Source organism: Tenrec ecaudatus, chromosome 16 (assembly GCF_050624435.1).
Source record: "Tenrec ecaudatus isolate mTenEca1 chromosome 16, mTenEca1.hap1, whole genome shotgun sequence".
Lineage (NCBI taxonomy): Eukaryota > Metazoa > Chordata > Mammalia > Afrosoricida > Tenrecidae > Tenrec > Tenrec ecaudatus.
In genome coordinates, this window is record NC_134545.1 from 100811158 (window position 1) to 100824796 (window position 13639).

The 13639-nt window shown below is 40.7% G+C and overlaps 1 protein-coding gene across 1 annotated transcript in view; it reads right to left on the minus strand.

Annotated features, from left to right (window-relative positions):
* PDZD8 (PDZ domain containing 8) overlaps positions 1–13639 on the minus strand; it is a 75999-nt gene that overhangs the window by 18507 nt on the left and 43853 nt on the right. Inside the window, exon 4 of the mRNA XM_075533872.1 lies at positions 2545–2707. Coding sequence (XP_075389987.1) covers positions 2545–2707 — 163 coding nt within the window. The remainder of the gene's footprint in view (positions 1–2544; positions 2708–13639) is intronic.

The window sequence follows — 13639 nt, forward strand, 5'->3', positions numbered from 1 at the left end:
CGAAACTCATCTTTATGACTCAGTTTTCAACCAAATGACAGACTGGGCTCTAAGGGGAACAAGAACACTAGTGAGGTACACACCTCTGAAAATAGTCAACCAGTAGAGGTCACAGAGGCAGCATTTCTCAGGGACAGAGTTCAGAAGGGTTAGATAAGGAAAAATGGAAACAGGGAGGAAGGGGGATAAATGTTGTTTACGTTGTGGGGGCTGCAATTAATGACTTGAAGCTAGATGTGTATGAATGTTGAATTTAAAACTGATGATCTGCTCTGTAACTCCACTCAATCAGAATTTTATAAAAAGCAAAACACAGTTTGACGTGGCATTAAGACACATCAGTGTATTGATTCTCAAACTCTGAGAGGACTGATATCCTAGAGATGCTTACCTTTTCAAGCCAAAAGATGACAGCAAAAGCCCTAGGATGCCAATCGGCTAACAGATAGCTTTCCATGGTTTCCTGAGCTTCACGGCATTATTTGCTACCCAAACGATTGTAGACTTATATATAAATACTTATTAAACTCTAAGGAGGGGCATTAGTAGTCGGAATTGACTTGATGACAGTGGGTTTGACTTAATTTTCTGTAGAAAAAAAGGCAGGGAGACAAAGTTTTTTTTTCTGTTCTAATTTTTCTATCATTAATCTACATTATAGTTGCAACCAAATACAGTCCAACCGTCACCTCAATATTTTAAAATGTGAGGTGTGAAGGGTGACCTTTTGCTTACTCACTCTGCAAAGGATATTTTTTGGGCTATCTAGCTACCTATCTATCCAATAAGGAGTATTTCTTATCTGCCATTTAAAACAAAAATCCAAAATGGACATAAAAAAGTAAAACTGCATTTTATCTTGTAGTTACCATCAGAACAAGGTACGTGTGGATATAAAAATGCTACACTGGACTGCATTTTTAGCTGAGGGAGGGTAACTGTGTTCATGTTAAGCAACAACATAAAGGATGACATCTATTATATGCCCCTTGTAGACCAGCAGCATTTATTTTCGTCTGAAAGCTTGTTGGAAATGGAGATTCATGAGCCCCACCCCTGGGTGACTGAATCGGAATCTATACTCATCAAGTCCAAGTGACTGGAATCCACATAAATGTGAAAAGAGCTGCTTATCCATGTGAGGGCAGATTGCCATGTGGAAACATGGACACAATAGGCTCCCAGGTTTACAACAGAATGATTTTCATTATGTTATAGTAATTAAAAATTTGAAGTAAGGGCAGAGGTTCTGTGACCTACCCTGAAGGAGAAATGCTTTTTGATGTGGGAATTGATCTACTCTGTTTTGTACATTACTTGTTGTCTTCGTTATGTGAACATATACCATTGTACTTCAAAGACCAACTGTGACCTACCACGTGTTCAATACATCTTTGGATGTGTTTAGAATAGGTAGACTGGACTTTCTTCCCATTGGCATGCCCAGTGAAGACCTGCTCCTTACTCATACACAGCCACACAAATCATCTGCCTACCAACGGGGCATTGTTTTGCTGCCTTTGTTAACAGTCCAACTGTCAGGAAGGCATGTAGCTGAAACAGCTTTTCACTGGTGGTAGTGATCTAGAGTGAATCAGGACTAAAAGCATACTAACTCAAGGTTGACCATTCAGGGATAATAGGGGCCAGAGAACAGCTCAGGTTCACATGCTTTTGGACAAGCAATGTCAGTTCTCTTGTTCATGGTTAAGTCCCAAGTGATGGAGGAGTAGTGGTAATACTACCCATTTTAAGCTCAGAGTAGAAGGGGTGGGTCAAACAGGACTTCCAGGGTGCTGCTACTTTCACATTCAATAAACACCGACGAGGAGAAGGTGGGAAGAGGCGCAAGATTAAAGTTATATAGCAGTGATCTACAGAAATAAATTTCTCTTGGAGAACTTACAGTCAGAGTGCTCCTTAGAGCAAGGAGGGAACACTTCGATCTCACATAAGCTGACAAACCTGTCCCCAGCAATAGATAGCATGTTTGGTACAGTAGAGGGTCGTTAAAAAAAGAGGATGGGAGTGGGGAGGGAGGGGAAAAAATGAGCTGACACCAGGGACTCAAGTGGAGGTGGAGAGCAAATGTTTTGAGAATGATGATGACAACAGAGGTATAAATGTGCTTGACACAGGGCGGTCTGTATGGATTGTGGTAAGAGTTGTATGAGCCCCAATAAAGTGATTAAAAAAAAAATAAGGATGACCCTCTAAGAGACGGACACAGGACTGCATCAAGAGGCTCAAACAAACAAGTATGAGGCTGGCATAGGGCTGGGTAGGGTTTCATTTCATTGTCCATAGGAGATTGCTCAAAGGTATCTAACAACAATAACAAAAATCACACACTCGGGCTAAAATGACAGCTGCTTTAAATGTATCTTATCTTTAAGTTCTCTTTCAGATTTTAATTTATATTAACATTTCTTTCTATCATGAAAATAGTATGTACTTATTATAGAAGCAATGAGATTTAAAAACCTCACATCTACTTTGTCATTTTTTATGAATGTAAGGTGTATTTCATATGAGCATAATTACCTCCAATAGCAATGAGTCGATCACCCCGTTGCAGATCTGCAATCGCAGCAGGTGAGTTTGGGGCCACCGTTTCAATGATGACGTGCCCAGCATACCCATCGGTAGACTGGACAAGACGGAGGTTAAGTCCAACACTCTGTAAATTCCCCTTTATTAATTCAACCTGTGGTAGAGAAAAATGCGAGAACCAATTCAATAGACTCACAGTGTGGGCTGAGAAAGCCACACCACCGAGGGCTCTGCGTTTCAGGCTGTGTGTGCACCACTGTGGCTACGATCACAGTCAAACCAATGCCTTCACACAGCCTCGCGCTGACTAACCCAGCGTTCCAGCTGCTGTGGTTTCAGAGGCTCTACATCTTGAGAGAGCATGAAGCCTCATCTTTCTCCTGTGGCATGGTTTGTGGGTTCAAACTGCTGACCTGACAGCAGCCCAATCCATATGCCACCAGGACCCCTCACTCAAACACAGGAGGGAGGGCATCTTTATTGTAGCACTATAATACATTTTCAGGTCGTACAAGCAGGCCATCAAAAACACTAAAACACTTTCTTAGCATGAAATAAAGTATGCTTTACACTTAAGGTTCATGTTCTCTGGAGAATAACTTGGAAATAAACAAAAATTTAAGAAAGATGAAAAGAAAACCACCTCTTATATAACTAGAAGTATCACTAATATTTTATAAAATATATATTAAAATACAATTGATATTCCATTGTAATGTAATTCTTAATCTAGTACTTCAAATATAATGTGAATGATTGTCTATGTCATTAGATATGCTTCAGAAACCCCATTTTAAAATACACTTTGTTAAAATTTTCATTTTTGCAGGAACAAGAGTTTACATTTATGCTTTCATTAAGAGTGATCTTGGTAATAAGATCCTCTGCATTAATCCATCAAGATAATTTTGTTTTCTAACTTGTCATCCAATTTATTAGGATTTATGCCAACTATAAATGAAAACAAAAACCCAGGCTATCAGTCCGCACACATTCCAATCAATGATTAAACATGTGGACCCGGCTGGAATGCCACATCCCTCTAGGTGACAAGAATGAGTTCAATTACAAGCCTGTCTTACTGTGTTATCATCCCACTCACAGTTCAGTCCTATTCTTCAAGGATATTGCATAGGGACTTTGCCTTGTTACCATCCAAATATGCCACTATCTGTGATGCTTTCACATACAAACCACACTTAAAATCAATAGGTTCCCTTTTCCCACCTAATAATGTTGGCCAAAGAACCCTTCCTAGAAGTTGTTTTTTAATTTGAATGTTAATAGGTTTTCCAAAATTGTTTTTAGATTAAAAAAGGAGAGAAAGAAACATTGGAATATGTTTAAGGAACTGGAAATGTGGTCAATTTTTTAATTTCCTATAAGCTTACAAAAATAAAAACCCTCCAAAAAAGCATTTGTTTTTGTTGCTTGTTGTCAAGAGTTGGACGTAGACTCATGGTGGTTCACTGCTTCACAGGGTTTCCAAGGTCCAAATGCTTGTGACATTTCAGAAGCAGATCACCTCAGACCTATCTTCTGAGGTGTCTGTGTGGGGTTCACACCACCCACCTTTTGGCTGGTAGTGAAGCGTTTCACCATGTGCACACCAAGACCTTCCCATTTATGTTGAAATTTCCAGAAATATCCATTCTAACCCTACCTTATAACAGGTACAAGTAAATGATTACCTTAGAATGTTAGTGTTTTCAGGTTACAAACCCCTTAAAAACATATCTTATACCCAAGAACACATACACAGTTTATTAGAAAACATAAAAGCCAAAATCCCAAATGTAAAATTTTTTTTCTAATTACAGAAAGCCAAAAAGTAAGTAAATAGATAAATAGCAAAACTGTATGAAGTCTTGAGTACTATAAATTATAACAACAGCACTTGGACTGTGTTTTCCTGTGATTTACCCTTTACTCTGAAAAATTAGTGGAGACTGAAGCTACAAGGTTGAGCAGTGAACTGAGGCTAGAGTAGGTTTTACTGTAATTAACTTAAAAACATTTTTGTGTATGTGCCTTTAAATCATGTTTCTATATTTTGCTCATTATTTCAAAATGTTAAAAATGTATAGGTGTACTCTAACTTGGGTTCCAATGCAAATGTATATGATCAAATATGAATTCTATTTAATTATTATTATCAAATGTGAACGCCTTGTATCTTTATGAAAAACACAAAGATGGTGACTGAATGCCAAGACTTGGTAAGGGAACCACCACCAGTATGCAACCCACTAAGATAAGGGGCTCAGCAGCTGAAATTTCACTGCCAGGAATAGAGATCTATTTCTCCACAAAGTTGCATGTTTCTGTCTTTTCACATTAGTTTCCTCTATGCAGGAGACTAAAGACGCACCCTCCGTCATCATTTGACTTTCAACGTTCCCACTCCCCCCTTTTCCCCATTTTTGTGTTGGACCAACATGTACCTCCTTGGGTACAATCTCCTCCCGATTCCCTGTATCTCAGCCCAAATGTTATGATATAGGTGACTTCTCTTCTATATGTACCGTGCTGATTACACTTACCTCAGGCGACTCATGCTGTACTTCTTTTGTGATTGACTGGCTTCACTTAGCATAATTTCCTCCAACTCTTCCCATGAAAAGACGTGTTTCATGTACTCATCATTGCTTTTTAGTGATGCACAGTACTCCATTGTGACCCATGTACACGTATCTATACGGCAATACACTGAGGTAGGGGATGGACTTTGGGTCTCTGCTCATACCCTCCCTCAATACAAGGACACTGTTCTAACCAATCAGCAGTCTGATGTGTTCACTCGCCTGACACAATCACTGAAGACAAAATGGGCTCATAAGCAAATGTGAAGAAGGCGGGTGGTACCTGGCTATTTATTAAAATATATAGCTTCTGGGATCTTAAAGGTTTGAAGTTACACAAGGCACCATTCAGCAGTGAAGCAATAAGTCCACATGGAAGAAGCACACTGAGAACGATCATGAGGAGTCATAGGGACCGGGTAATAGACATCAGCAGACACATAACAAACCAAAACATATTATTGAGAATGAGGGGAGCTGGAGCAGAGATCCAAAGCCCATCTGTAGACAGTGGAACAATCTCCAAAGAGGGGCCACAGGGAAGGGATGAGTCACCAGGATCCAGTAAAGCATCGATGAAACATACTATATTCTTCTGGTTCCGTGATGCTTCCTCACCCCCAACTACCATGACCTCAGTGCTGCTTCTCAACTCAGACTAGACGGGAACATGAAAGGGATGGGAGCTCACGACACACAGAATCCAGGAACAGGAGTGGGAATAGTGATACCAGAAGGGTAGGGGGAAGAGGAAGGGAGAAAGGGGGAACCGATTGCAATGATCGACACATAACCATACACCCCTCTCCAGGGGGAGGAACAACAGAAAACATAGGGGAAGGGAGACAGCGGTCGATGTGAGAGGGGAAAATAACAATGTGCAATCTATCAGGGGGTTATGAGGGAGGGGGAGGAAGGGGGAAAATAAAAGAGCTGATATCAAGGGCTCAATAGAAAATAAATGTCTAGAAAAGAATGAAGGCAATATATGTACAAACATGCTTGAGTCAGTTGATGTATAGATGGTGATAAGTTATATGAGTCTTCAATAAAATGATTGAAAAAACAAACAAACAGGCAGAGTGCCAGGAGTAGTATATGTGCCTCCCAAGCACCTTTCCCAGGAACTATGTGCAACATCTCAGCATCAAATGGTGAGAGCTGTGTGTGTGTGTGTGTGTGTGTGTGTGAAAACTGTGTGTTCATGTCATTTTAGGTTTTTTGTGTTATATGGTATGATTTAGTAGGCTGCTTGTTTGTGTGTGTGTGTGTGTAATGAGAGTTCTATTTTATTTTTTAAATCATTTTATTGGAGGCTCGCACAATAGTTGTTTAAAAAATTTTTTGTAACAATTAAAATATTTCCCCAAATAATGGTAATTGTTTCTTCACTTTATTATCATTTTGACTTCCAAAAGCACATTATTATGAATGTGCTTCTTCTAACCCACCCAAGGGGAGAGTACTGTTTACATCTCCACAGGAGAGAGACAGGGGGACCAGACTTCAACTCAGTGTGCCATGACACGACTGCAACAAACCAGTATGAAGCAGCAAACCAACAGAGAGGTCTGCGTGGACACCCCCTACCCCTACCCCTGGAAGAATGCATTTCAGAGGACAGCACTGAAGCTACAGCTCAGAGAGAGGGGCGAGTCTGATCAGAGCACACGAGAGCAAACAAAGAGGGAAGGAGAGAGTGCAACACATCCTGGCCCAGTAAGCCCTGAAGATGATACTCCTGCTCAGAGAAGCCAATGCACAGAGAGGACCATAGGGCCTTGACACGATGTCCTTCACTGACCCATAATGCTACAGAGGACAACAGTGGAGACACAGTGTGGGAATTGTGCCCTATCTGACCCCACCACACCGGGGAGAAACACTAAGGGTGTGCAACAGAACAAGGGGAGCAGAGCAATGAAGTCCCCAAGGAATACCAAAAATAGACTTTGGGGCCAGATATGGCACCCCATCAGACTCGACTGGAAAACACTCATAAAGGTCAACAAACAGACCTGGAATTATTTAAAAGCTTTTCTTTGTTGTTTTATTTGCTTTGTCTTGTTTTTGTGCTTATTACTGTCTCTGAAGGTCAATCTAGATAAACAATCCAGAGGAGAAAACAAAGGGACCGATGTTTCCGGGAGGAGTTGGGAAAGGGGGTGGGGGTGGGGGTAAAAGGTAGGGGGTGCCAACAAACCCGGGAATAAGTGACCTAAACTCAATGGCGAGGAAGGCATAGGATGCCTGGTGGGGCTTGATCAAGGACAATGTAGAGGAGAGGAATTACCAAAACCTGATTGAAGGCCCAACATGATAGTGGGACAAGAGGAAAGTAAAAGGAAATAGAAGAAAGAACTAGGAGGCAAAGGACATTTATAGAGGTCTAAATACAGGCATGTACATATATAAGCATATTTATATATAACACTAGGGAAATAGGTCTATGTACATAAATTTATTTGTAAAGTATTAAGGCAGCAGACGGACCTTGGGCATCCACTCAAATACTCCCTCAACACAAGAACACTTGGTTCTAATAACCCAGTATTTTGTGACGCTCACCTTCCCTGACATAATCACTGAAGACAAAATGGGTGTATAAAAAAAGTGCCCGGCTATCAAAAGATATAGCATCTGGGGTCTTAGAAGCTTGAAGATAAGCGGCCATCTAGCTGAGAAGCAACAAAACCCACATGGAAGTAGCACACCAGCCTGTGTGATCATGAGGTGTTCATAGGATCAGGTATCAGGCATCAAAGACCCCCCAAAAAACAAACAAGCATATCAATGGGAATAAGGGGGAGGGCAGAGTGGAGACAGAAAGCCCATCAGTAGTCAATTGGACACCTCCTGTCAGAAGGGCCACAAGAAGAGAAGAGCCAGTCAGGGTGCAGTATAGCATCAACAAAACACACAACTTTCCTCCAGTTCTTTAATGCTTCCTCCCCACCCCACTAGCATGACCCCAATACTATCTTACAAATCTGGCTAGATCAGAACATGTATACTGGGACAGATAGGAGCTTGCAACACAGGGAACACAGCGGAGATAAACCCTTCAGGACCAATAAGGGGAGCAGTGATACTAGGAGGGTGAGGGGTGTAGAGAGTAAGGGGGAACTGATCACAATGATCGACATATGGCCAACCTCCCAGGGGGATGGAAAGCAGAAAAGTAGGTGAAATGAGGCAGAAGTCAGTATAAAACATGAAAAAAAATTATAAAGTATCAAGGGGACAAAGGGGAGTGGGGGAGGGAAGGAAGGGAGTAAAATGAGGAGCTGATGCCAGGGGCTCAAGTAGAAAGAAAATGTCTTGATAAAGATGATGGTAACATATGTACAGATGTGTTTGACACAATGGATATATGTATGGATTGTGATGAGAGCTGTAAGAGTCTCCTATTTAAAATTTTAAAATAAATTATCAAAGGTACATTAAGGACGAAGGGTGGGGGAAGGGGAAAATGAGCTGCTACCAAGGGCTCAAGTAGAAGGAAAATGTTTTGAAAATGATGATGGCAACATATATACAAATGTGCTTGACACAATGGATGATTGTATGGATTGTGATAAGAGTTATAAAAGCCCCAATAAAATGATTTTTTAAAATGTGCTTCTTTTGAACAGTGTGGGGGGGGGGAGGAGGCTATAGCTAGCCTACATTCAAGACTGAAGCACCATGTGCCACAGACAAAAGACGTGTATAGATAAGACATGACGGGAATTTAGAAAATGATTCCCGCCTCCAGGTGTGTGGTCTGGCGTAAAGTGTCATGTAAGAGGATGGCATCTATGTCTTGGTCTATCAGGTAGCGCAAGAAGAATCTGAACAGACAGCCTGGGTGAAGGGGTGGTAGGATGGGTGAGGTAGAAAACACTGTCATTGTGGGCCTGGTGAAAGCAAAAAGATGCATTCAGAGGAAAGAAAGGCACACCAGGAAATTAAAACCATTAGAGCATCAGTTGAGATTTGATAAGAGAAAACTGCGAACAAGACACATTTTCCTAGGAAAAAGCAGCAACATTTCACAGAGCATGTCAGGGAACAAATCACAGAATCCACATATTCTGATTATCTAATTAATAAAAGGCCTTATTGCCATTTAATGTTATAGTAAATACATATAAGAGTTACAAAACATCCATTACCTATTTTCTGTAAACATGCTCCATGTAGCACGGAATTGTATAGTAGGAAGAAAAAAGAAAACAAACCCTCACTGCCATCGAATCAGTTCTGACTCCGAGTGACGCTATAGGACAGAGGATGTACATCTACTCTTTTGTGTTTCTAAGGCTGTAAATTTTTATGGGAGCAGAAAGCCTCATCTTTCTCCCTTACAGCGGCTGGTGGGTTCAAACTGCTGATCTTGGGGTTAGCAGACCAACATATAACCCAGTACACTACCAGGTAATAGAAAGGACCAAAATTCACAGTACCTCATAAGCATTTCATGTATGCTTAATAAAGGAGCCCTGGTAGTACAGTGGTTAGGTGCCTGCCAGCTAACTGAAGAAAGATTGATGATCTGAACCCGTCAGCCTTGCTGAAAGAGGAAGATGTGACAGCTGGCTTTCATAAAGATCACAGTCTTGGAAACTTGGGACAGTTCTATTCTGCTCTAGAGGTTGGTTTATAAAGTAGACACCAAGGTTTGCCAAATCCTCCCCTACTGTGCTTTGGGGTTATCTCTAGCAACTCTCTGACTCCCTTTATGGTTCTAGAATCTAGAGGTTAGAGACATGTTAATTTAACCAACTGCTGCCATATTTGTCCAAGCCTTTCTCGATGTTTGGGAATTCACATCAGGAGATTCCTTGAATGGAATAAAGAGATGTAGCTGTGGGTATCTGCAAGACTTCTTATGGATCAGGAATCAGAGGAAGCCAGTCTGCAGAGGGAAGAGGAACAAAGTGGAAAGGCCCAGCAGTGCTTTGTCAGGTCTAGCCTAAAGCTATGCAGCACCTCAACCTCATGATTGCCAACAAAAACTCCAATACCTAAGCGTGGGGTCCAGCAGACGCCAGGGTGTCCTCAGAATACATTTACATTTTGGTTTAAGATAGCCTTGGTGGATACCCAGTTTCTTTCAAACAAACAGGCCCTCATACACAATCTCTCCTGTAAACCCAAAGCATTGTCCTTAGTAAACAATGTCTACAAAGAGAAGTATACAGCAAAGGTACACAGTGCTTTCTCTGAGGCTCAGCCTTTATCAAGGGGCCTGACTTGTTGAAATCCAAAAGTAGATTTCTACTGGAGTAAAAACACACAGTTTCCGTGACATTAAAGAATTTCTGACAGCTGCTAACTAAATAGCAATTATGGGAGCGGAATCGCAGGGTTCAATATGTAACGATTGTGGACAGCCGGCATTTAACTTGGCCAATAATGTCAAAGCACAGGTTGAAAAACTTGAGTTGTATGTCCATCTCTCATGTGGGGAGCAATTTCAGTAAAACCTCTGAGAGCCCTTCAGGGCTCTCAACACGGACACCCTTCCAGCCTTTCTCAGATGCAGAGGGGCCACCTCATTTAAACCTAGGGGGGAAAAACAACATATTGATTTCTAAATCTCCTCCTAAAACAGCCATAATTTTCTAGAACAGATAGGAATATGATGTAGTTTAATAACACCAATAGAGCGCTCTTCTCTTACAGCATGCTCTTTTGTATATGAGTTCATGACACCAAGTTGAAAACAAAAACAGCAGAAACAGTCATGAGAGGAAAGGGTCTTTGGAATCATGGGAGGGAGGGGCTGCAGAAGCATATACTCACATTTATCCTGGATTATGAGAATATAGGGCAAACCTTTTTAATTGCCAAGGGGTGCTGTGTCAATTCTTTTCCCCTGAAAAATCAGTTTGGAAGCCTACGTGCTGATCAATGTTATGTGCTGATCAATAAGGTGAATGGAAAGTGGAATGGGTGGCTGCTAGTCACCACCCTGGCTCTGGCTCCTGGAGGCCATGTGGACGACAGAACGAAATACTGCCAGGTCCTGAGCTAGTGTCACGGTTCATAGTGTGTTTGAGCCCATTTTTGAGGCTATGGTGCTTGAACGGACACACGTAATATTTGACTCAATTTTGAAGGAAACTAATTTAGTTATCAAGTACTACTACTCAATTTGCTTATAAAATATATTCCCCAAAATAATGGTTTTGCAATAATAACTTCTCAAATTTTAGAATTCAAAGGGAAACAAATAAACAGAATAAAAATACCTTGTCTTTGCAGGGTCACCCTATGGTTTCAATCTACCTCTAAGCACAGCAACTTGAGCAGAACAGAAGATCAAAGTTGTAATATTTCTTAGGCTCTTCAACTACTTGGCAAGAATACCTATGTCTTTTCATAAAGTTTTATTTAGCTTCCAGTTGAGTAACCAGGACCCAGCTAAACTCTTATTATCTTCTATTCAGTTCCATCATTCTACTAGAAAGGAGATACTATATTTATTAGACACAATCCATAAAACTATCTCGTAACAGAAAAGAGGATTCTCAATCTGGACATGCAGGATTGAATACCTTTTTCACAGAACATATAAATCTTTGATAGACACACATATTTCTATTTCAAATGTCAGAATGAAGGGGTCCTGCATTGTTTAAATCAGGAAAGATGTGCTCCGGGGTTGCTGGATCTTTTCACTACACTTTCTCAATTTCTACGCTGCCAGCAACTAATCTGACCAACTGGACTAAATGAAGAAATAATTTGGCAGCAGTAATGAAGGAAGACTCATTAATAATCTTCGATAAAAATATGACACAACTTGTACGACAGCTAAGAAGACATGAAGGACTTGCTGATTAAGGAAAGTCAAAAGCTATATACAGCCTTCAGTATGTGTTACAAATCAATGTAAAGAAAACAAAAACTCTCACAACTGGACCAATAGACAACATTATGATACTCAGAAAAAAGGCTGAAGTTGTCAAGGATTTCACTTTTCTTGGATCCATAAGCAATGATCATGGAAGCAGCAGTCAAGAAATCAAATGTTTTGCATTGGACAAATTTGCTATCAAGATCTCCATAAGGTATTAAGAGCTAAGATGTCACGGAAAGACTAAAGTTTGCCTGTCCCAAGCTGTGGTAACTTCAATCGACTCACGTGACTATGAAAACTGGACAATGAGTAAGGAAGCCTAGAGAAGAATGGATGCATTTTGAATGATGGAGCCGGTGCAGAACATTGAGCACTGAGCACTGCCAGAAGTACATATCTGACTGGGAGGAAACAGAGCCATAGTGCTCTTTAGAAGTGAGGACGGTGAGACTTATCTCAAGTACTTGGGGCACGGTATCCGGATAAATCAGTCCCCAGAGAAGGATGTGTGCTCAGTGAAAAAGAGGAAGACCCGGAAGAAGATGGACTGATGGCTAGAGAATAGCTGTGACGGCCTCATTCAAATATGAACAATTTTAAGGATGGTGTAAAACGGGGAAATGTTTCACTCTGTTGTACACAGGACTGCATGCATAGGAGCCACCTCAATGACACCTAACAGTAACATTTCAAATGTCATTATTTTTTCTTTCCTGGAATAAAAATTACCATAAACTCATAAAGAGCTTTTCAAGATCTGTCATTATAGTTTACACAATTCATAAATGTACAAATCAGGATAGTTCTTAAACTTTGAAGTCAGACAAATGAAAAACAACCTGTCCATTAAAAAGAAATGTTATCCCAAGTGCAAATTCCCATGCCCCGACCCCCAATGATGACAAAGTCATTTTGTTAAGTAGGTGGGGTATAGTCTTAAAGGGGTAAATTTGAATAATTTGGCAATGAACCCTAAATTATATGGCTGAAAAAGAACATTAAGCAAGAGGCCAGGTGCAAACATTTTCCTTCTCAATATCATGCCTATATTTACAGTAACAACTCAGAGTGGATAGCTGAAATGCCACTGAAATCAATCCCTCCCAACTCTTGGGGCAGATTCAAAGTTCTTTTTTGGAGAAAAACTGTAATGGGGCTAGGGACTTTGTACGTGGAGCTGTGTCTGAATTCTGTCTCTACCATTTCCCAGTTTTGTAGCTTTTAGTACGTGATTTAACCACTGTTGAGGCTCATCTGTAAAATGAGTAAAACATCTGCCAAGATGCAGTGAGCCTATGAGCATAAATGTCCAGCACTGTCCTGGCTCTTTCATTATCCTCAGGTGGGTGAGGAAGCCTTATTTCTGGGTGAAAATACAAGTGAGGCTCCTCAAGCTTCAAACAGGAATGACAGAGTGGCCACCTGATATGCTGGTCTCTAAAGATAATTCTAATTGCATCCTTTGGTTGCCTCATCTATATTTTTAAAACATATTGAAAAATTAAAATCTATTTTACAAATGAAATTTACTCAAAAGACCTCTGGGATAAAAATGATCATCTGCCTCACTTCAAAGGCTGTTAGAAAGTAACCCCAGCTGAATGAGTAGCCTGCAAAATACTCAGATTTCTTTTCCTCTTGCCTCTCTCTTAAT